This window comes from Periophthalmus magnuspinnatus, chromosome 1, assembly GCF_009829125.3.
Source record: "Periophthalmus magnuspinnatus isolate fPerMag1 chromosome 1, fPerMag1.2.pri, whole genome shotgun sequence".
NCBI classification, from domain to species: domain Eukaryota; kingdom Metazoa; phylum Chordata; class Actinopteri; order Gobiiformes; family Gobiidae; genus Periophthalmus; species Periophthalmus magnuspinnatus.
Genome location: NC_047126.1, coordinates 3,862,987 through 3,885,792, shown reverse-complemented (window position 1 = coordinate 3,885,792; position 22,806 = coordinate 3,862,987). Strand labels below are relative to the sequence as shown.

Below are 22,806 nucleotides of genomic sequence, written 5' to 3'. Positions count from 1 at the left end.
ATTAATATTAAAGTATTAATAATATTATACTAATATTATATTAAAGTATGTTAAATGCACCGTCTGAATTATCCACTGGTGGACCACTGGTCTGTGGACCTCCGTATTGAATATTTTTCAAGATATGGCCCTCAGTGAAAAGAGTTTGGGCACCCCTGGTCTACATCTCCAAAGCTCAAAATGCTCTGTTCCACCTTGTGATGTCATGAAGTGGTAGTTTTCAAGTTACCAGCTCCTTTTACCTGTAGTTCGGTAGAGGCTGGCAATTCCAGAGATGAAATTATCCAAATGATTCTAGTGAAGGTGTGTGGAGTTTAAAAACATCACAAGGTGGAACACAGTATTTTCAGTTTGAGAGAAGTCATCTAGAAGCCTAAATGTGCAGGGTTTGTGTGTTAAACATGTGTGAATGAAACAAAACACAACTCCAGGTCTGTTTGTGACGAGGAAACAACATTATAAAATCAGAAAATAGAGTAATATGGATGGACCAAACTAATATAACTGGATGTTGAAAAGGGACTGTGTATTTCCTGTATTCTTCGGGTGAATCCTGTGAGAAAGTGCGCAGCATCCTGGCCTGGCGTTCATATCATAGCCTGATGTATGCCAGAGTGTGTCAGTTTCTCTGAGGTTGCTGTGTTGTGGTGGGGACGGTAACATTAGCGGACAGTCCAACAAACTCTGCCAGGTCTCTGCAGCTTGTGGGCACTGACCTGTGGTGAGCGCAGCCGACCGCAGACTGGCTTAGGCGCATGTTATGCACAAATGCTGCTGTGAACGTGGATTCGGTTGAGATGGACAAATTGCAGGGACAGGTTTTATTCATTGACTGAATGTTATGGAAAAACACAGTGCATGTCTATACAATTTATTATTCTGATAGTTTTAATGTACATCCTGATGAGTGTTACAGTTCAGTCTTTGGTTTTGTCTCTCCAGCCTGTTTTACATCCTGAAACAAAAGAGAAGCAAAGATCCAGGAACATTAGACAGCTCTGTTCTGTCAAATCTGTTTAAATGTTCTAACTGTGTCACATTCACACCAGGAGCGTGTGTTTAAGGTGAGACGCTGCAGGGGAATAGGAAAAAAAGTATATTTAGAGATATCACTTTGAAGCTTCTGTTGTAGTTTGCTTATATAAATGTAAAAAATGTATTACAAGTTTGTCTTCATGTAATATTTTGTGCACTTTTTGTTGTCATATTAGATACAAAAAATATATATATATACAGAGAGGATTTTGGATCTTATTTAGTATTTCAATAAACTAGATCTGACTGAAAAGTTGCTTAAAAATTCAAATTTGGTCTCACTGTTTGGAGTTAAAACTTTAACAAATCAAAGTTGGAACTGGACGTCAACAAATCCTTCTGTATGTTTCACCAAAATCTTGTTAAGTAAAAGAGTGTAAAGTTTGGTGTGTGTAGGTTTTACTTTAAGGGCTGATTCTTATGTTTCTGTGAAGGAAAAATGTATTTTGAGAAAACAGACTTTGAATCTACAATGTCCCATATAACTCTATGGAGGTAAGTTGACTGAACTAAATATTAAAACATATTTCGGTGCAAATTTTTGGTGCAGTTTTGTTGTTTCCACATGAAAGTTTGGAGTTTAAGACACCAAACTGACCAGGAAACAAAAAAAAAAAGGAAAAAAAAAGGCCTGTAGTGTCTCTTTAACAGAAAAAAAACAACAACAAAAAAACAAACCCAAAAAGGACAACAGAAATAAATGTCTGTTTACATAAATATAATTAGACATAAACAAAGACATGTTAAAACAGTATAGACTCTCATCAGTGAACATTTGAACATCTGAACACTTCGAGATGTCGGGGGCAGTAAACTCCATATTAGTCATGTCCATTTGCTTAACAGGTTTGGATCGTTGACTTTATAACGCCGCCTGTTCCCATTTGATGAAAGTGTTTGGAGTTTTGTTGAGAAGCCGGCGTGCTCCGATGACGACCTGTCTGTCCGTCTCTAACTCTCAACTGGAGCACGATGTGACATGACGGGACAAATTAGTGTGAGGCTTTCTAACTTTTGTGTGGCACAGTGACAACAAGAAGCATTCAGTTATTATTATTGTTATAGTTATTATTATTATTATTATTATGTCCTATATTACACGCTTAAAGCCATGTCATAATCTTGTTACCTCCTCAAAAACAGACCTGGAGTTGTGTTTTGTTTCATTCACATGTTTGAGTCACACTTTATTATTAGTCTGTTGCATCTCCAAAGCTCAAAATGCTCTGTTCCACTTTATGATGTCATGAAGTGGTAGTTTTCAAGTTAACAGCTCCTTTTACCTTTTGTTAAGTAGACACTGGCAAATCTAGGGCTGAAATTAACCAAATGATTCTAGTGAAGGTGTACAAAGTTTAAAAACACAGTGGAGCACTTCCTGTATTACTACTTGGTGACATCACAAGGTGGAACAGAGTGTTTTCTGTTTGAAGAACTCAGCCTAAATATGCAAGTTGTGTGTGTTAAACATGTGTGAATGAAACAAAACACAACTCCAGGCGTGTTTGTGATGAAAAAACAGCATTATAACAGAAAACAGCCTAATCTGTGCCCTGTTTACATCTTTGTTTTTACCTTGAGCTCTCCACGTATGAAGGACTGGCAGAAGTCGCGCACTCTCTCCGCTGTGATCTCGCCCTCTGGAAGAAGCCATTTCATGTCTGAGCTGCCGTCATAGATGCCAACTCGCGGGAGGTCTTTGGACTCGAGACCAAAGTAGCCAAGTGAGCGGGAGTTGGACTTTAGCGCTCCATTGATCAGAACAAACAAGAACTGGAAAAACAGAGTGATGGTTACGATGGCGGGTGGAGCCAGGAGGAGCGCTCGTGTCATGTCTGCTGTTTTCTTGCATAATCGACCTCACCTTGCCTGTGAACTCTGGGGCCAAAGCTCCCAGTTTCTCCTTCAGTTCGTTGTACTCTTTACTGGTCCTTTTGGCGAAGATGACCAGGTGTGTTTGTACCTCAGAGTTGAACAGACCCACTGCTGTCTGAAAACAAACGCGGTACGATAAAGATGCACTGGATGGACATAATAATAACGTTGATGTGGTTTTATATTTATAGGACCTACCACTTGGTTATATTCTGTGATGTAACGGACTTCGTTGATCATAACAAAGTTCACCAGTCCATCTGTGTCCAGCTTTTTGACCTCAGCAACGACGAGGTTTTCTTGGTGGTTATCTGCCTAAAGACAAATAAAAGGGTCACCACAAAAGTGCATTCACGTCACAGCTCGATGATTTAAGAAAATGCAACATCGGGGCCTGTGATTCATAATATGAAACTAGGCACAAAGTAGATAAATAATAAAAATAAATACAAAAATAAATAATAATAATAATATATATAAAAATAAAAAAATTATAACAATAAAATAAAACATAAACAATAATAATAATAATAAGTAAAAATTAAAAAAATAATAACAATAAAATAAAACATAAATAATAATAATAATAATAATAATATTTACTGTAAAAATGCTTTTGTTTAAAGGGCCCATATTATGCTGTTTTCTGATCTGCAATTTTCGTATGCTTAAGACACAAGACCCTGCATATTTAACTAAAAACACTCTGGTCCACCTTGTGATGTCATCATGTGGTGATACAGGAAGTGCACCGTTGTGTTTTTAAACTTCATACACCTTCACTAGGATCATTTGGATCATTTCATCCCTGGAATTGCTGATCTGAACCTGAACTAAAGGTAAAAGGAGATGTTAATTTGAAAAAAAAAAAAAAAACACTTCATGACATCACAAGGTGGAACGGAGCATTTTGAGCTTTGGAGATTTAAACAGAGTAATAATAAAATGTTACTCAAACATGTGTAAATGAAACAAAACACAACTCCAGGTCTGTTTTTGAGGCGGTAACAACATTAGAACGTGACTTAAAGCTACAGGAGTCAATTTTGCGTAACATAGGACCTTTAAAAATATTAGTTTACTTTAAAAAATCTATTCTGTCTCTTGTTTAATTGGACTCTATAATCCTCCTACAAACGCACATCTCAATAATCGGCATAAACATCATCGGTAGAGCACTGACCCACAGGTTGAAGGTGCGATTCCAGCTCCCACAGACAAATACTGTCGTTGTGTCCTTGCGCAAGACACTTAACCCACCTCACGCATTATATTTCATTCGTCAAACTGCACAGACCACCCTCGATCCCTCATTCACACACTCTGCACGGTGGGTGAGGTGTCTTGCCAAAGGACACAACACCAGTATTCCATGGAGGCAGTGTTACACAAACTTTTGAATCGCTTACATCAAATAGGAGACAGTTTCCTTGTGGTGAAAGTGCATGGATTACCTTTCTGAAGAGAGTGATGGTGTTCGTGGAGACGCTGTAGTCAGCCCAAACCTCTTTCACACTGCAAATGGCCACAGGGACTGACTCAACTTTTTTTGCAGTAGCGAGCAGTTCCTTATATCCTTGACTGTCTTCTCCCTGAAAGTTAGATTTTAATATTTATTACAGTTAAATAAATTAGCCTGAAACATCTGAAATCTGTGTATTTGTCAGGATTTGGGTTGTTTGTATTTTTTGGTGTTTCTGTGCTGTCTTTCCCCCGTCTTTCTGTGTCCTTGCCTGGAGCTAGGCGGAGACTCTGGCACCGCCCACTACACACCTGCAACCCATGAGCATCAAGCCTCCACCTGAGTACAAAAGAGCTGGGGATTGCTGCAGAGGTGGCAGATTGTCAAGTCATCTTTTATGTCACTCTCCAGTTTTCTCGTATCCTCCGTGATCCCGTTTCTTGGACCCACTGTGCACCTCAGCCTCCGACCCAGCTTCCTACGAATGGGTCCTACACCTCAGCCTCCGACCCAGCTTCCTACGAATGCGTCCTACACCTCAGCCTCCGACCCAGCTTCCTACTACCAGCTCCTCCACCCAACATTCACATCCTCCTGTTTGCAATAAACTCTATTAAACCTGTAGCCCCAGTCTGTATCTTTGATCCATCACTCGTTACAACAGTACAGTGTCGTCCCTTTGCCATTAGTAGTCTGCTTTCAGAATAATCGGGTGAACTCTGAACTCAACCTGACGTGGAACACAATATTTGAGTAAGCCGGTCAAATCGTTAATAATAATGAAGCAAAATGGCAAAAGGATCTGAAGCGAGCGTGTTTGTGTTTTGATCCTTCTTCACATTATTTCTAAAGATTTGAGCAAACCGTGACTTCACTTTTTCAACAATAGCGTCAGTGCTGCCATAAAGACTCAGAGCACCCTGTATTTCTGATATTAAAACTCTTTCTTGCGTGTTTTATTTACATTTTTTGATTCTTGTAAACTGTACGTGTAGTTTTAAAATGTGCACAAACAAAAGTAGAGTACATTAACAAGACATGTGCTGTGTTTTTATACTAGCAATGCCGTTCTCGGTGAGAGCGCAGTACTTCAAAACAAAGGCGAGTATGCAGGAGGGACGCAGACGGAGAGGAAAGCACATGTAGTGAGAGTGGATGACTCAAAGAAGGTGAATCATGTCTATTTTTGCGACAGGCCTGCATGTGTCCTGACAATCCATTAGATTATTTTGTAACTCTGTGTGGGCCCTCCTGAATGACTCACAAACCCAATATTCGGTCTGGCCCTCCGTCCTGCTGTTTGCTATCCTCAAATGCCTCAAACACTTCCCTCACTACTTTCCTCCTCTGAACCCTGCCCTGCATCGCCCTGTCGATGGGTCAGTGGAGCCAATACCACAGGGCAGATCCGTGTCTGTTTGCCCCCGCACCAAGAGTCTGGCCAAAGGGGCAGCAGCTCCGTGGGACAGCCCTGCTCTGCCCGTCTCACGCTGCCAAAGGTGTGGCTGCTCCAAATACATCTTTCCTTGAAAAACATTACACTGTAAGAACAAGAAACTCAACTTTTCCCGGGGCTTTCCCAGCGGTGCTTAAAAAGGATTTGCATAATTATGATGGGAACTGTCATCCGTGTGAAGCGGCTTTGACACTATCATTTTGGTGTCCTTTTTCTTTCACATGTCAATCAGTATCAGTATGATCGTGTCACTGCAGACTCATTTACCTGCCAAAATGCAACTGGATCATTTTATATTATTGTATCAGGTGATAGAGTACGATACTAAACTCCAGGTGTCACCTCATAGTCCCAGAGCAGACGGGTCTATCACTATAAATGGCTTTAAATATTGTGTGCTGCATGTCTACTGTACAAACCTGACTCTACCAAATAATAAAAAAAATAATAATAATACAAATAAATAAATAAATAAATAAATAAAAGAATAATAAACAAATAAATAAATAATAAATTAATAAAAAATAAAAAATAATTAAATAAATGAATGAATAAATAAATAAATACATAAATAAATAAAATAAATAATAAATAAATAATAAATGAATAAAAAATAAAACAAAATAAAAAATAATTAAATAAATGAATAAATAATAAACAAAAAATAAACAAATAAAACAATAATAAAATAAATAAATAATAAATAAAAATAAATAAATAAATACATAAATAAATAAAATGAATAATAAACAAATAAATAAATAATAAATGAATAAAAAATAAAATAAAAAAATAATTAAATAAATGAATAAATAATAAACAAAAAACAAACAAATAAAAACAATAATAAAATAAATAAATAATCAACAAATAAATAAATAAATAAATAAACAGCTGCCAATTGCTAAATAGTGGTGGTTTGAATATTTAAAAAAATACATATATCGTATTGTTTATTTGAACGGTACAAAGATTCAGTTTTGACTTTATCCAAATGTTTACACTTGGTCATGCATCATACCTGAAACAATGCATTCTAAAGTTGTTGTTTTTCCATTTTTGTTTTAATTGACAAACTACAATTAAAGCTTTTGTGCCTCAGTCCTTCCTCTTGCTCTATAACAGTAATATTATTCATTTCAATATTTGTTCTCACCTCAAGAAATCCAACCACCACCACTTCTGCAGAGTCTACAAAGGCCTCAACCGCTTTAGTGTCGTTCAGGCGAGGGAGAACTGTATCTGTGGACAAAATGCACATAAACACATCCGGCTCCCAAGTACCACACTGATGCTGTGAGATTTACTGAGCACAGATCTTACCTTTGGCACATGCGCATGTCAGCAGTAAGGAGAAAAACAGCGTCTCCAGCATTTTAACAAAGGGGAAGAGACAGAGAAAAGAAAGGTTAGCTAACCCAGTAGGCTTTTGTACAAGTGTAACTGAGTGTCTGTCCAATGTGCAGGTTCCACACGCCTTTGGATTCGTGGGAACAACCAGGTGCTACTGATAAGAGCCGAAGCTTAATTTTGGGATTACGTGTCACCCGAACATGAATGGAGAGTGTGGATATGCAATAACATTTGTACACAGTGATAAAGTGAGGATAAATTGCTGAGGGATTCAATGAAGGGTTCACAGATGGATGCTCAGTCCCTTGTGTCTTGTTAGCAGCATCTTGGTCTCCCTCTTGATATGTTGCTCCCAAAATGTCTGGTGCTGCAGAGGGTTACATAAATCTGCTGCTGTGGGTGGGAGGAAGCTTAGGACTGGAGTTCTAGAAATAGCCACTGAAGAGACCTGTCACAGTCCACCAGCTCAGAGTAAATGGGCAGCACTATGAGCGCTCACCACAGGGGGGAGTCGACTCCACTGTGGGAAATGCACTCTACCATCCAAGAAAAGAAAGAGGGAGTTCATAATGATCTGGGTACTTGCAGCTATACTTTAAGGAAGTTAATACATAATCACATGACTACACTGTACAAAATAAACACTTTTATGGCATAATATTTGTCCTTTCCCATTTGCAGTTGGCTAAATGTCTGAATAGTGAGATAAGAGTGAGCTGTGCTGGCTGCAGGATTCACCTATTTTCATCAGGTCTGGGTCAGAAGAGGCACAAAAGATCTCAGATTCAAGGTGACAAGAGGAGCTTAGAGTAGAGCTGCTGTTCCTCTGCACAGAGAGGCACAGATGGTTTTAGAGACCTCCCAGGGACAGGGCCCTGGGACACTTGATATTCTCAAGGATAAGGATAAGCAGGAGGACGTGTGCTCAGAGACAGACGTCTGGACGTGTGTGTTTGGTCTGCAGCCTCTAGGGGTGTGCAAAAATATAGAAATATTTATGTATTGTATCATTTAATATAATTATACAGTATTGATATAGTGGGTTGCTGTATCGATATATATTTTTTATATATTTTACCAAATTATTCTGTCACAGCACCACAATTGTGTAGCTTATTTAGAGGAAAGAAACTTGTTGATGCAACATATTTGACATTTGATTCACTGTTTTGATGATTAAAATAGTTGTATTTCATATTAGCTTTGCACAGATTGCGGTTTAACAAAGTCTTTTAGTGTCACCGTTGTGATTTAGCAGATTTTTTGTGATCCTTCAGAGCAGTTAAACATGTCCCTGTACATGTCAGAGAATAGACTTTAAAGCAGCTCTGCTTGTGAAGTCTCTCCATGGAGAGAGATGCACCAAAGCACATCTCCAACATGTTAGAGCCACATGAACCATCTCACACAGGGAGGACAGGGACCGGCCTCCTGCTGGTCCCAGAGTCAGGACTAAACATGGAGACTCAGCGTTTCAGTTTTGTGCAGCTAAAACCTGGACCATTCTTCCTGAAGATGTGAGACAGACCTCGACTTTGACAATGTTTAAATCCAGGCTCAAAACAGTTTATCTGTGCATGTGACTGAAAGGGTTTTATTCTGCACTCTTTTCCTTTAATGTTAATCTTATGATGATTATTTGTGGTTATTCACGTTGTGATTTGTTGTATTGTGATTTTAATGTCTTTTTTATTCTGTAAAACACTTTGAATTACCGTGTGTACGAATTGTACTATACAAATAAACTCGCCTTACCTAAATGTTGAGCTCATATAAGCTGTGGATGAATAATACTGACCAATGGAACAGTTCGATGTTCTTCTAGTTTGTCAGATACACAAAACAAAATGCACTTGGTTATGTTCATTCATCTTCAGTAAACGAAATATAAATTTACCATTAATATTTACTTTTTTTGAAAATGGAGTTGATCATTAAGGGTCAGGAAAGCCTAGATTTTTCACTGAATCGTATCAAAATGTTTATAAATGGAGGGATGGGGCAGTGGCTTTGTCTGGTGTAATTAAGTAAATACAAATAAGAACATGAGATGGAGGAATAATGGCAAAGTTGACATGACCAGTGTACCTCAGATATTCACCATTTGCAGTCAAAATGTATCTCACAATCAGAACTAATTAAGAAAAAAGTCTCTAAAGTAACATACAAAACAAAACTCTTTATCTGAGCAGTAGGGTAAGTGGTTTTACCCAGTCGTCCAGTGTTCAACAACAGCCACGTTCAGATTCTTAGACAAATAACTGCCTCCAGTGGTAGCTTAAGAAAGAGCGACCATATTTACAACTTTAGAGAGAAAAACAAAGATTAAGTTAGATTTACTACACTTCTTGCTGACAGAGCAGAAAAAAATGAGCCCAGAAGAATGCTGCGTCCTGGCTCTCCGTGATTTTAACCCTCTTTTCTCGGCTAAAAAAAGGACAGTTACAGTTCGGTCGACCAAAGCCCAGAATAAACGACGGCTAAAAATAACATGGTGTCTATAGGACGTGATGGACGCTGCAGAACCAAGAGAAGACGAACTTGAATTTAATTTGATGATATACTGTAAATACATTAAAAGAAATATTATTAAAACATTTGTATATATTTCAGCACATTTCTACGGAGCCCAACATGGGACATTTCTGAAAATCAAAGAGTTATGGATCGAAAAGAAGAAAGAATTGTTATTGTTGTTTTTTATTAGCATTTTCATTAGCTTATGTATGTTTCAAATATGTATTAACCCTCTGATGCATGAATTATGAAAGCCTTGGTCAACATTTTTTTTTTCTGAAGTGTTTTTCTTCTTCTCAGGACATGAAACAACATTGTGAACTGCCTGTAAAAATTAATTAACTTGTGTTCTATTGTAAATATACAAAAACACGTTTCCTTTTTATGCTTTGAAAAACATTTTAACAATTTTTTGGGAAATTTCAACACTGTTTAGGTGCAATGTTTAGGCCTGAATAAGAAAACCAGAGGACATTTACTTGCAGTTACACCGACTGACCACTGAACTGACCTCAATGGCGTGTGGCAGCAGAGAGCACTCTAGAGGCTGATACGCAGTTCCACCACATAAAACAATGCATTAAAGAGAAAGTTATGTTTTAGTAGCTGTCCACTGCAGTGACCGCTGTGCACCAGAGGGTTAATGTGATTATAACCAGTTTTCTGTTTTGTTTTGCTCTATTTTGCATAAGCATTTACGTGTTTGCATGTTTACATTGTGTGGATTAAGGTCAAGGCTAAGACTGCAGGAGAAGTTGAATGTCACAGAGGCAGATTCACACGTCATCAGGGGGTTAAAGGTCAAAGCCTGTTAAGAGCAAACACATTTTCAACAGTCCTGCACCTTTAACTGTGTCATTTTGAACATATTAAGATCTTAAAGCGCCGCTGTTAGCTTCACTGCTGCAGGTTTGTGAGTCACACGCTCTTTGTTTCATTTATGCATGAATGTTTTTTAGATTTCAGAGCCCCTGGGTTTGTAGGGAGTTTTATAAAAGAAAATGGTGGAGAGGAAAAATATGAAGAACACTGGGAAAAATGGAAATTGTATTTAAATGACAGCTGCCCGATTGTTCATTTTTCTATTGTAACGTCTTTTGAAAACAATAAAATATAAATTATTTTAAAAAAAAGAACATGGTGGAGAGAAACGTCACGTCACAGGATCATGATGTGGCTTTGGACATTAAAGATGCACTATGGGACTTTTCTGGTGAGGGTCACTGCCACAAAAGTTTAAGATTTACTCTGTGAATTGATCTGAAACCGTTTTGTTTTTCATGAAGATCTTATTTTTGCTTTGCCTGAAAAATTCTCCATAGATCTGACATAACTGTGCTTGGCGTCACCTTATCTCCATGAACATACGTTTAAAGCCATACTGTGTAACATTCCAGGCAAAGCAATAACATCTCCACGAGTCATAGTGACCTTCTTCTGATTTACACATTTCTTTCATCAAATATCCGTTTATGATACGTATGAAAAACCGTTTTAAATGTAATCTGCTGGTTTTGTGGAGTATGTATGAAATTGGGTTTGTCTGAAAATGTTCCACCGTGTAGCTTTAGTGCACGTGGCTGAAGAGTGGTGTGTTTAGATGATGTGAGAGCTGCCAGTTTTCACACTTATGCAACTGGACTTAAGGCCGTGCGCAGGTGACATTACACTGATCCTACGGCTTTTCTCGCTCTGGTCGTCACAGTCCAGTCTCATGAAGAGCTCTTGACTTAAAGTTGTGCTCGCGTCATCGCACTCAGATAAAATAAAGTCAGTTTAGACGATTACAAAATTCAGGTTTGGTAGAGGGTCAACAGTGAAACAGACATTTGCAGCACAGACACAACAGTCGTCTATAGTAACAGTCTAACACAGAGGTATAAGCTGCGAATAAGGACTTAAGCCAGGCATACCCAAAGTCCGGCCCGGGGGTCAATTGCGGCCTGTGTACAAATTTCCACTGGCCCGCAGCCTCTGGAATAAAAATAATTATGTGTGGCCCATTGCACTGTTGACTGTTGGAAGATAAATAAAAATAAAAAAAAATATCGTAAATGTGTATTATAGTGTAAAGATCATATTGAACTAGTCACTGTTAAATTCAGTATTTTTAAGACCTATTAAGACCTTCATCAAAAATGTTAATGTTAATTTCATTGTCTCATGTCTGTTTTTGTAATAGTTGACCTGGACAGACCTGGACAGACCTGGACAGACCTGGACAGACCTGGACAGACCTGGACAGACCTGGACAGACCTGGACAGACCTGATTAGACCTGGACAGACCTGGACAGACCGGTGGATACTGTTGTGTCATAGTTTAAAAGCACCACATGTGGAGTTAATGATAAAATTACATAGTGACTAAAAATCAAATATAAAAATATACACTACCTGCATTAACACATTTATACACAAATATACAAACCTCACAGCCTCTGGAGCAGCAGGTTCAGACACTTTACACTTTGTGCTGTTGTCTGAAAAGTGTAAGTGGTGTAACTGTGGGCTGCAGGTAAATGTTTTGTACAAATGCATCATATGGAATAAAAATCTTGGGATTATTAAGATTTCTCACAGTTAGGAGCGAATATTCTACATTTAGACAATAAGGTTTTGTCAGTCACTTTGTGTGTCATTATATTCATACGATCGAGTGTATTTAGACTGTGTGGTTCATTTAGTCGCCTGTTTTTGAATCCTCATCCATCTTTAAAGTCTCCTTCTGCTGTTCTTTTGTTTTCCTGAACTTTCCCCCAGTGTGGCACAAATAAAAGTTCCCTTGTCTTAACTTATAATGATTACAGCATCACGGCGTCTTCTTCTATTCAAATGACTCTTTCTAAATACTTCTAAAGACTAATAGACTTGAAGCTCACCTTAAGCTGCCTTTGTAATGAGGCCTCCGACACAATTAACACAGGACATTCTGTTTCAACAGGAGATTAAATAAAGCTCCAATTGGATTTGCCTATAAATGAGTCGCACTTTTACTTCTTATTCTGGCTTCTTTAGTTTAAATGCTTCACCTGAGACTCTCATTGTATTTAGATAAAATCATTTTGTGAGTCAGTGTTAAATTATTTACCTTAAAGTGGACTGTTTACCCCCTGCTCCATTGTTAAGTGGATTAACCCTAGCCTTAAATTGGCCCTAATTTCACCTTAAAAATATAAATACCTTAAAAAAAAAAACAAGTAGAGCTATTTAAAAACATCCATATCATGTTTTAAATGTTTATGAGCAAAAAAAACTTCACACAAACGCTACGTAACAGTAAAAAATATGAGCAGAGCGTGTTTGCTAGTGAAAATAGAGGTTTTATTTTCCAACACAACATGGACAGGGTGGATTTACATAAAAATAGAATCTAATTTGACCAATACAAGACCAACATTCAGGATTGGCAGCTCCTGTGAGGAGACGGGGCAAATGGCAGATGAAATCCTTACTGGACACAACCCCATTTTTTACTAAGAATATTTACAAAAAACACAATCCAATTGAGCGAGAAACATCTCAACTCCTGAGTAGAATCGTTTGGTATTTTGGCGATCTTCACTTGAGGGCGTCGAAGGCTAGTGATGATTCCGATTAAAGTGCATTTTTCCACAGCATGCTCTTCAGGTCAAGTCGTTCTATCAGTGTCTATGAGCTGCCTCTTCGCTAGTGCGTCTGCTCGGCTGTAAGGGAAGGATCGGGGACGGAAGACGACGAGGACTAAACGATTCCGTACTTGGCCAGGTCGCTCAGCTCCATGTCTCCGAATGCCTCCCATGGGCAGACCACGGTGATGTCAGTGCCCAGGCCCTCCATGCCGGGGATGTCGTCTCCGAATCTAGAAGGAGAAAATGAAAAAATGTAAGATGCGACGACGAAATAACGTGTTCTGATGAGGAAGAACAAAGTGGTTGTTACCCCTTCTGGCCTGGTTTGGGGGCCTTGCTCTTGAATGTGCGCATGGCCCTCTGCTTGAACTTTGGGGGAGCCTTCCTGTCGGCGGGAACTGCGACGTCTGCCATTTTGCTTGTTTACTGCAAAAAGTAACAGTTCAGTTTAACAAAATGAGCCACAAGATCCAACATATAACACAGGTTGAAGCAATCGCCGCAGTTTTCTTCAGCAAATCTGTAAAACTACTTCCAGATCCACTCCGTATCGTTCAAGTCTTACCGGTTTGGTTTGCTTTCCTGCTCTTGAGCTCTCTTGCAGATTTGCTCGGCGTATACTTTTCCCACCGCGATCGCCCGCCTTTTAAACTCCTCTAATCTGCGTAATCTCATCAAAGGTTCACTCTGGTATCACAGAACGGGCTGGAGCTTAGTCACAAATAAACAAGATCAGTTTGTACGAGACAATATTGGCTCAGGGACACCGAATGTCAGAAGTGAAGGAAACAGTGATAGCCTTTGTGGGCATGAGCTGACGTGATGCTGATGCCAAGAAAACAAGCCCACAGGTGCATTAAACGGGTATAAAAGATGTCAAAGTCTGTGGGATTAGGTTTACGTTTGAAGATGTGATACCTAAATGGTGCCAAAATCACTGCGCTGGTGTCTCTGTCCCAATGTAAACAAGTAAAGACGAGGCCTGTCGCTACAAATACTATACAGACTGATGGAATAATCGTTTTTGGGGGTCGGTATTTATCGTAGAGACATTTTCTTAGTAGAATTATGAACTTCTATGACACATTATAGCAGTGGTGTCAAACTCATTTTCACAGAGGGCCACGTCAACAAACTGGTTGCTCTCAAAGGGCCAGATGTAACTGTAAGATAAATGTCGCTATGTTTTAATCTTGTTAATTAACCGTTTCTATATTTTTTACTTATTCATGTTACAAGTATTCCATATGGATTTGCATAGACATGAAAAAAATGGCTGTTTAACTGTGTATCTCCTGATAAAGGGGCATTTTAAGACAGTCATACCTTTTAATTTACTTTGTCACGGGCCACGTAAAATGATGTGGCGGGCCGAATTTGGCTCACGGGCCTTGAGTTTGACACGTGCGTTATAGACACAAACTAACATTTTTGTCGTTTATTTCTTGCTGTTCATTTTCACAGTTTTGCACATTTAAAATACTTTTTGGAGGATAATTTTGCTTTATGGTTTGGTTTCATCGTCATTTTTACTTCAAATTGTGTGATCGTGACAGGTCAGCCACAAGAGGAGACAAGACATGAAATTGGTCGATGAGGATGATTTTGATGTTGATTTTGGCAATTTTTTATTAAAATTTGCATAAAAGTTTGCTCAAAATGTTGTGTTTACAGTAACAGGAAGATAAAACCCATGAAAATATAATAAATAAAAGCATAATCAGCACTATATTAGCTATTTACCTGACCTGCTTTTCTTTTTTGGGACAACTTTAGTTTTATTTTTGTCAGGGTGAATCCCCCCAGCGCTCACCTCAGCTCACACATAAATTAGAGCCACTTTGTGCATACACCGAGGTCAGTGTCAGGCTTTAATGTGACTGTGGCGTGTCCTGAGGCGGCCGCTGCAGATCTGGGACGTGTGATGTAAGGGCCCGCGCACATGCTGCATCATGGGAGATAAATAAAGACCTTACCTTTTCTTGGACTGAACTTACAGACAGCAGAGATTCTAATGGACACTGGAGCTCATAAAACAACAATCAGAGCACTCAGAACTTTATATGGAGCTATAGTGTAATATTATCTGTTTACATCTTATTATAGATCGAGTAAATAAATCAAATCAATACATCTGATAATAAATAAATAAATATTTCATTGGATGTGCATTAACAGCAGTGGTGGAGAATAACACAATAAAAGTACTGCACTGTTGTTCTTTACTTAAGTACAATTTTAAGTGGAGACTTTTTACTTGGTTTATTTTTAACACGTTCGTAGTTTGAGCAAGCAAAAATATACAGATAAAAACAGGCAAGGAAAAATATGAATTAAGTTGTTTCTGTTGATCAAAATTCAGCACAAATCTTTATCAAAGTCACTTCATTTAAAGTTTTATTAGAGCTTAAAATCAACACAAAATACTTTTACTTTTTACACTTTAAGTACATTTTTTAAACTGGTAATTTAACCTTTACTTAAGTAGATTTTTTCAGGTGATGCTTTTCCTTTTAGATGAGTATTTTTTGCCCCAGAATCTGTACTTTTACTCAAATAACACAATTGAGTACCTCTTCCATCAGTTCCAGTGGTGTTTATGATTGTTATTGTGCATTGCGTCAAATGATTTCATGATAGTTTGATGTTTTGACACTAAAAAGGAAAAAAAAAGTTGACACAAGTGCCTCAATTTGTAGTTTTCAGACTCTAGATGTGATGATGTGATACTCTCAGATGGAGCAATAGCCAGTTTTTCCTACGGATCACATTGTTTTGTCATGAAATATCCAAAAAGTGAATTCACAAATGTTGAACCTGATCATTTCTGTAAGTGATTAGACCCAAGACACGTCATGACATCATAAAAAAATATAGATATACAACGTTCTGGGAAACACCAGCTAAATCCAGTTAGTGTTTTCTTATGTTCCTTATGTAAGTGTGAGTTTTCCATCCCAGCGTTAGTGAGCCCTGCTGTGAGCCTGTGTGCACCTGTCAGAGGGATTAACCAGGAGAATATAAGAGGTCCACAGGTCACGGCTGTTAGTCCTATCAAACGTCCAGCACGACAGACCGCGACAGACTGCAACGGCTCAGACAGGTGAGTGCACAGGGCCCCTGCCTCGAATGCATTTATAGATTTGGAGAATACTGGACAAATGTTGATGTTTTTGTGTCGTATACTTGTTTTCAAATTATATCTTCTCATTACTGATCAATCTGGGCCTATGTGACTGAAATAATGTCAAAAATAGCTACTTCAGTGGGGCTTTTTTTCTGTGCTACAGTCTTGATTGTGATGAAAAAGGATGTTGGGTCCAGCCCTGAGTGACGTTTTTGAAGTATAAACTGAAATTGTTGGGAAAAAAGTAATATCCGATGTGGACTGTTTAGTATTTAGTGTAAAGTAATGACATTTAGGTTGTTAGAGGTGGCCTAAAGTAACCCAAAGTAGGCCTAAAAGTGTCAAAATGTTATGGATATTTTGGCTAGCGGGACTTTTTAAACACCAAACCAGACAAAAGCCAAACGGTCATGACTTGCCCAGGATAAACTCAGGCACTAGACGGAGCCACTGTGTTGACTGAGGTCTAATTATGGAATTAGGTGAACGTGGCACTATTCTGGTGTAATCTTTAAAGTCAGGGGTTAAAAATAAGACAAAGCTGTTTGTGTAACAACGCTTAAAAGGATCTAAGCCACAGATTTAGACTCTATTAGCCTAATCTGTTGGTGTGTGTGTGTGTGTGTGTGTGTGTGGGAGGTCCTGATGACTGAAGACTCTCATTTCTGTCACATTTTACTTACAGAAATAAGCACAATGGCAGACTCTGGGGTCGCAGCTCCCGCGGATAAGAAGGCACCCCCCAAATTCAAGCAGAGGGCCATGCGTACGTTCAAGAGCAAGGCCCCCAAACCAGGCCAGAAGGGGTAAGAATCTCATTTTTACAGCGTCACGGTTCGTTATTTCAGCCACATCTTACATCGTTTTGTTTTTTCCCCTCTAGATTCGGAGACGACATCCCCGGCATGGAGGGCCTGGGCACTGACATCACCGTGGTCTGCCCCTGGGAGGCGTTCGGAGACATGGAGCTGAGCGACCTGGCCAAATATGGAATCGTCTAGAACCTCTGCCCCTCTGCCCCGTCCCGCTGTTCCGCCCCTGTCTCCCCCCAGATGCCTTACCTAACCTCACCCCAAACTGAACAAATTCGGATTATCGCACAAATTTAAAGGATGTGTGGTGCTGTTCACGGTGCACTGTGTTCATTTGGATCAGGCCTCGTCATCTTCATCTTCATCCTCACCTGCCTCCTGCCTTTTCCATCGTCTTGATCCTACCTCACTGAAGCCTTTCCTCCTTAATGTACAGAGATTTTTTATTTTGTTGTAAATCTCAACTTTACATTCAGTTCAACAATGGTACGAGAACTGACAATAAATAGTTCCCATACAGATTTATGTTTGTGCCATTTGTTTGGATGGTTTGAACCTGAAGTTTTGTGTCCAACTAGGATTTAAAATGTCAGTGTATGTCAGTGGTAGAAAGTAATGAAGTAGAAGTAGTAAAGATGTCTGTGTAAACCCTGTCGTCCAGGTCTGATCCATAGCAAAAGACGTTTTAAATGTATTAATCTATCATCTATCAACTCTTAAAACGATTTGTCCAGTTGATTTTAACTTTGTTTTTTGCTGTAAAAGTAGTAAAGTACTATACTCAAGTACAAATTTTAGGTATCTTCTTACTGGAAAGTGTATATTTTTTACTATTAGGCTACTTCTCTGCATTTCAGAGCAGTATCTGTATTTTCTACTCTACATTTTTGACTGAAAAGTAAAAGTATTTTTCATTATAGTTTGAGTCTTGCTGAAAAGGATGAAGGTTTATTTTTAACACATCCATAATTTGAGCAAAACAAAAATATACTGATGAAAAAAAGCTAGAAAAATGATTGGTATAACTGAGCAAAATTCAGCAAAAGTCTATCAAAATGACAAAATTTGAAGCTTTATAAGACCTCAAAATCTGCACGAAATACTTTTACTTTTTGCTCTAAGTACATTTTTAAAGAGGTACTTAAAAAAAATCTACTTAAGTAAAAGTACAAATACAGGACCAGAAAAATACTTAACAAAATAGTGTTTTTCTTCCCCCACTTTAGTCTCCAAACCTCAGTGGATTTAAATCAAAGGTCTCTACTGGGCTCTAGTGGCCAAACTGAATATTGCACCATTGAGTAAAGACAAAATGAAGCCATAATCACAACAAAACATTTTATATAAAACAATTTATATGGACATTCAATAACAAAAAAAAAACAAAACAAAAAGAAAAAAACAACAAAAAACAAAACAAAATGGCAGTCAAATGTGGGTTTTACATGACAGAGGAAGAGGACCAGTCATTGAGAAACCATTGCCACTATGATCGATGGCCACACAGTTTTCTATAATACAGTGGCAAGGAAACCAGGACAGGAAAACAAAGCCACCACACGTTCAGCCTTTAGTTTGTCAGCGGGTCTTTTTGCCAAGCGTGTGCTCATCTTCGTCAGCGAACTGCCAACACCAGCTGCCTATAAAGTTCAACGGGTTAGTGGTAAAGAGGACTTGGGCTCTGCTGCTTGAAGTCAAATATGAAAGACACAGGATCATGCAAAACTAGTTTAACTTGACAATATCGCTCATGCTGGTTAATCCATGCCTTCGGTGGCTCTAAATGTTGTTTGTGTGAGTTTTGTGGGACTAGTAGCATCTTTGGCTGTTTTTTTTTTTTTGTTTTTTTTACTGTTGTGTCCAAAACTATATTCACAAAATGAAGTTTCAAACGAATGTCTAGTTCACAACAAAAATCAAAACAGCAGCACAAAACATGTCCTGTAGATTCCTCACAAACAAGAAATCCAAAATACAAATACAGCCATAAAATAATCTTGTAAAACATTCCCATTTTACATTTGGATTTCTTTATAACCACTTTATAACTGGTAATGTGTGTTAGTGATGAGGACTGGAAAACTAATCTAATCCAGAGTCACAGCATTGTTTGAAATGGATGGATCCTTTGACAAAAACGTTAAGTTATAACCAAAGTGCTACATGCCTTTTCAGTTAATTCAAATGCCTGAGACATTTGTTAAACAGACAAATCCAGTCACTTTTTCAGTTAAATTGTAAAATCCCATCTTCAATCAAAAGGAGGGAAAAAGCCTGGGGAAGGCTCTTTAGTGTTGCATGCATACCTTTGGATCGTCCATTTGTGCGCTCCAGTCTATAACAAAACGGGTAATTGAAAAAGACCGATGACCAGTAAATAAAATTACTTTTAGAATTACCATAGATTATGACATAACACTAACAAAAGGATAATTGCACATAAGCATGTGCCGTCTTACAAATCTTTGGAACCAAACAGAAATCAAAAGCCACATTTGAAAATATAGAGTACAACAGTATAGAACAGTATAGAAATGCACAACAGTAAGGTGTTTTGCATGTAATATTTTATATCCACTGACTTTTCACTCTTGCTCAGTGTTTGCTGTCTACTCTAGGCAGCATCTATAATGCAGCTAACTAATTCAAGGAAGACTTCTTTAATGTTGGACTTGCTCTATAAAAAGTGGAGCATGAGGGGAAATCCAAATAATAAATCTCTACATTGAAGGATAAACAAATACTGTGGTTGCATTTGATGACTGTAGATTAGGGATAGGTCTTTATCAAAAGAAGACTTTTTACAGCGTAGTAGGTTTTTGTAGTGTTTTATATGTGGTTATCTCTGTGCATGTGTGCGGGATCATGTAAGAAAAGGGGGTTCTAACATCTCCATTTTCTGGTTTGAACCCCATAGTTCACTATACGCCTCATAACAGCAGTAGCTGCTGTGCAAGTCGAACAAAATAACGCTTTAATAATGTTATAATAATTAATAATAATAATAATTTGGTAACTTTTCTCTACACTAATTTCTTTGCATATGACACTTAAAAGTTAAAGGTTCACCATTTCAACATACTAAGAAAACGTGAGGTAAGAAACACCTCTAGCCATTCCACTTTCAGACGATGTATGTAGTGTAATAAACCATTCCAGCATGGTTCAGGCTCCTCAGACCAGGACAGACAGCAGGCCTCTGGTTTGTGTCCACCAGTGAGAGAGGTGGAATCTGGAAAAGCTCTCATTCTGGTCATGTGTTGCACTCCTAACCTGCTGCTTCCCGTCACGCCCATGGAGCGTGGACGCATTTCCTTAAATGTAGAGTGTGTGCAGGCCACACAGCTTCCAGCTCTTTCATAAATAATTAACAGCTGTTTGAAAGTCATTTTTGTCAGACAGCCTTTGGAAGAACATTTGGGCTCCATCCCATGATTTGTGCTGCAGAGTGCCGAGGAGAAGGGGGACTATAATACAGCCGTGCAACATCAGGTCTTTTTTCTTTTCTTTTTAATGCAGAGGCCAGGTCGGTTTGTAATACAGCATTCCTCTATTTCTTTAGTCGCATATATATATTTATATATATGAAAAAGTAGGGTAGGGGGTCAGAAAAATTTTAGCCATGGCCAAGTTTGCATCAAAACTATGTGCAGTTCACCTCCACAACAACAGATGGAGCTCTTTCATGGGATTTTTATGGAAGATTGGAGCTCCTGATAACTGAATTGTCTTAATAAGGGGCAAATCTACTGTATCCTCCTCTGTAGAGTGTTGCCTGTGAATGCAAGAAATGACACACAATTTAGAAAAATGAAAAGAAAAGAGTTTGATGTTTGTGAGGTAGATGTCTTACCATAGCTCCTACACCATAGGCAGCGGGGGCTAGTGCAGCATGATATGGGTCTGCTGTATAAACACGTCCATAACTGTAGTGACCGAACACATGAAGTAGGTTAGTAAATGTTTAAACAGCAGCTCTCCTCTGATCTGACACAAATGTACTTGCCTGTCACTGTACGCAGCGGCCGCGGCAGCCGCAGCAGCTGGAGTTGCTGCTACAGCAGCTGGCTGGGCGTAGCGATATGCTGCATATCCACCCTGTGATGAGGTCGGACCAAGGCATTCAAAGGGAACATGAAGGGGCACAAGAGAAAACCATTAATCCCACATTCAAATTAGCAGAGCTTAGTGTATCTACGGGGTTACAGTGTGGGGAAACTGCCGGAGAGTGTGAAATATTAAACAAGCAGACAGTCGGCAAATCTGTCTAAACTGGTGCAGAACAGCATTCACAAGGATGTAGGTCAGGCTCTTGTGATCTTTCCCTCCAGAACTAACAATCCTTTTTGCTCCAAAACATCTTTTGTGCCTTTAATGTGTTAACCATGGAGGGAGAGAGTCTTTACCCCATAACTGTGCCCACCACAGTTCCCCTACCAAAACACACACAGTTAAAGAAAGGGGAAGGGCTGGTGAGGATGAGTGTGTCATTTTATGAACAGCTGATTGACAAACAATTACAAGTACAGGTGTAAGAAGACAGCCAATCAGATTAAGAGCACGCACACACACAAAGTCGCAGGCCAGCGACCAGTCACGGACACAGCATGCTTTCCCAGACCAGAAACATACAGTGTATTAGGCCAATCATCTCTATGTAAACAAAACACACCACTGCATTCTAGCCTACAGGATAAGTCATGACCAAGTCCCCACATTCAGGACCACACTTTGCTGCTATGGGGTTGGGGAGGAGGCTGGACTTTGAGAAAGACAGAATAAGGAGGAGAAAATAGAAACTGAGTGAAAGCTAAAATAAAGGCTTAAGGAGAGAGTAAAGATGGGGAGACTTGGAAGGAGTCAGCCTTGTAAGTATGTCTTGCATGCCCACACTGATTCAGTTAGCATGCCACAGGTGAAACAGATCAGGGAGATTCCTGGAAGGGGTTTGAAATAAATCCTGTATGAAGGACTACCTTTGCCCTACATCGCTCCTCTGGATTAAATTTAACTTTACTTTCATCCTTGCTGTCTTGTAAAGTTGTTCAGTATATTTTAAACCTGTGTTTTTCAGGTGTGCAAGTCTGGTCATATAAAAGATGATTCCAAACATTAGCTCTGTTTACAGCATCTCCAATTGCCCTGACAGTTGCCTTTCCTGAAGGTATTTTCTAAAGACCTACTGTTTTCTACCCCTTCCGCAACTCCGCCCATGTCAGAATCCAGTGAGTTAGTAAAAGAAGACAGAAGGCATTTCGATCTCAGATGGTCAATAACGTCTAGCAGCACGCAGTCATTGGAGACGAGTAGGATGCACACTGGCTCTCACACAGTGTGTAAACCCTACCTGAGGCAATCTGCCACTAATGTCCTGAAACACTAGTCTACAGAGAGAACAGAAAAAGCTATTGTCAACCTGGTCACCCCCACACACACACACAATTACACACACATACTGATAATCACATTGGTACAAACGCACAAAGAGCACAGGGGCAAACCCATCAGGAGTCGAATCATGAATGGGGAACCCTCTTAATGCTACTTTTTGTATTTCTGT

General features: G+C 39.0%; 5 protein-coding genes across 10 annotated transcripts in view; 2 read left to right on the top strand and 3 right to left on the bottom strand.

The window, feature by feature from the left end:
• The window catches only part of LOC117373246 (uncharacterized), a 163,501-nt gene that overhangs the window by 50,941 nt on the left and 89,754 nt on the right, over window positions 1-22,806 (top strand). The window lies entirely within an intron of this gene.
• On the bottom strand, window positions 830-7,294 carry LOC117377493 (endoplasmic reticulum resident protein 27). The gene is made up of 7 exons (XM_055225102.1): window positions 7,152-7,294; window positions 6,991-7,070; window positions 4,365-4,508; window positions 3,109-3,225; window positions 2,900-3,025; window positions 2,611-2,808; window positions 830-955 (listed from the first exon to the last, which is right to left on the bottom strand). Exons 1-7 carry the CDS (start codon window positions 7,201-7,203, stop codon window positions 911-913), a joined length of 762 nt encoding a protein of 253 aa, XP_055081077.1. The 5' UTR covers window positions 7,204-7,294; the 3' UTR covers window positions 830-910.
• On the bottom strand, window positions 13,342-13,758 carry LOC117377530 (retinal cone rhodopsin-sensitive cGMP 3',5'-cyclic phosphodiesterase subunit gamma-like). The gene is made up of 2 exons (XM_033973977.2): window positions 13,618-13,758; window positions 13,342-13,537 (listed from the first exon to the last, which is right to left on the bottom strand). Exons 1-2 carry the CDS (start codon window positions 13,719-13,721, stop codon window positions 13,420-13,422), a joined length of 222 nt encoding a protein of 73 aa, XP_033829868.1. The 5' UTR covers window positions 13,722-13,758; the 3' UTR covers window positions 13,342-13,419.
• Window positions 16,312-17,548, top strand: LOC117377518 (retinal cone rhodopsin-sensitive cGMP 3',5'-cyclic phosphodiesterase subunit gamma-like). Its single transcript, XM_033973966.2, has 3 exons — window positions 16,312-16,410; window positions 17,120-17,240; window positions 17,318-17,548. Exons 2-3 carry the CDS (start codon window positions 17,131-17,133, stop codon window positions 17,433-17,435), a joined length of 228 nt encoding a protein of 75 aa, XP_033829857.1. The 5' UTR covers window positions 16,312-16,410; window positions 17,120-17,130; the 3' UTR covers window positions 17,436-17,548.
• rbfox2 (RNA binding fox-1 homolog 2) overlaps window positions 18,572-22,806 on the bottom strand; it is a 28,791-nt gene continuing 24,556 nt past the window's right edge. For 2 of the 6 annotated variants that reach the window (XM_033973896.2, XM_033973924.2), the window contains 3 exons: window positions 21,253-21,344; window positions 21,100-21,172; window positions 18,572-21,021 (listed from right to left, as the gene is read on the bottom strand). In XM_033973896.2, coding sequence (XP_033829787.1) covers window positions 20,977-21,021; window positions 21,100-21,172; window positions 21,253-21,344 — 210 coding nt within the window. In that variant the 3' untranslated portion in view covers window positions 18,572-20,976. Of the gene's footprint in view, window positions 21,022-21,099; window positions 21,173-21,252; window positions 22,631-22,806 lie in introns of those variants that run through there. The other 4 variants (XM_033973904.2, XM_055225081.1, XM_033973914.2 and 1 more) reach the window with 4 other exon arrangements.

Coding starts and splice junctions, on each gene's coding strand:
- LOC117377530 (XM_033973977.2), bottom strand. CDS start 13,721: ATGGCAGACGTCGCAGTTCCCGCCGACAGGAAGGCTCCCCCAAAGTTC. Junction 13,538..13,617: donor CCCAAACCAGGCCAGAAGGG/GTAACAACCACT, acceptor TTCTCCTTCTAG/ATTCGGAGACGACATCCCCG.
- LOC117377518 (XM_033973966.2), top strand. CDS start 17,131: ATGGCAGACTCTGGGGTCGCAGCTCCCGCGGATAAGAAGGCACCCCCC. Junction 17,241..17,317: donor CCCAAACCAGGCCAGAAGGG/GTAAGAATCTCA, acceptor TTTCCCCTCTAG/ATTCGGAGACGACATCCCCG.
- LOC117377493 (XM_055225102.1), bottom strand. CDS start 7,203: ATGCTGGAGACGCTGTTTTTCTCCTTACTGCTGACATGCGCATGTGCC. Junction 4,509..6,990: donor AAGTGGTGGTGGTTGGATTT/CTTGAGGTGAGA, acceptor TTAAAATCTAAC/TTTCAGGGAGAAGACAGTCA. Junction 2,809..2,899: donor CCCCAGAGTTCACAGGCAAG/GTGAGGTCGATT, acceptor CTGTTTTTCCAG/TTCTTGTTTGTTCTGATCAA.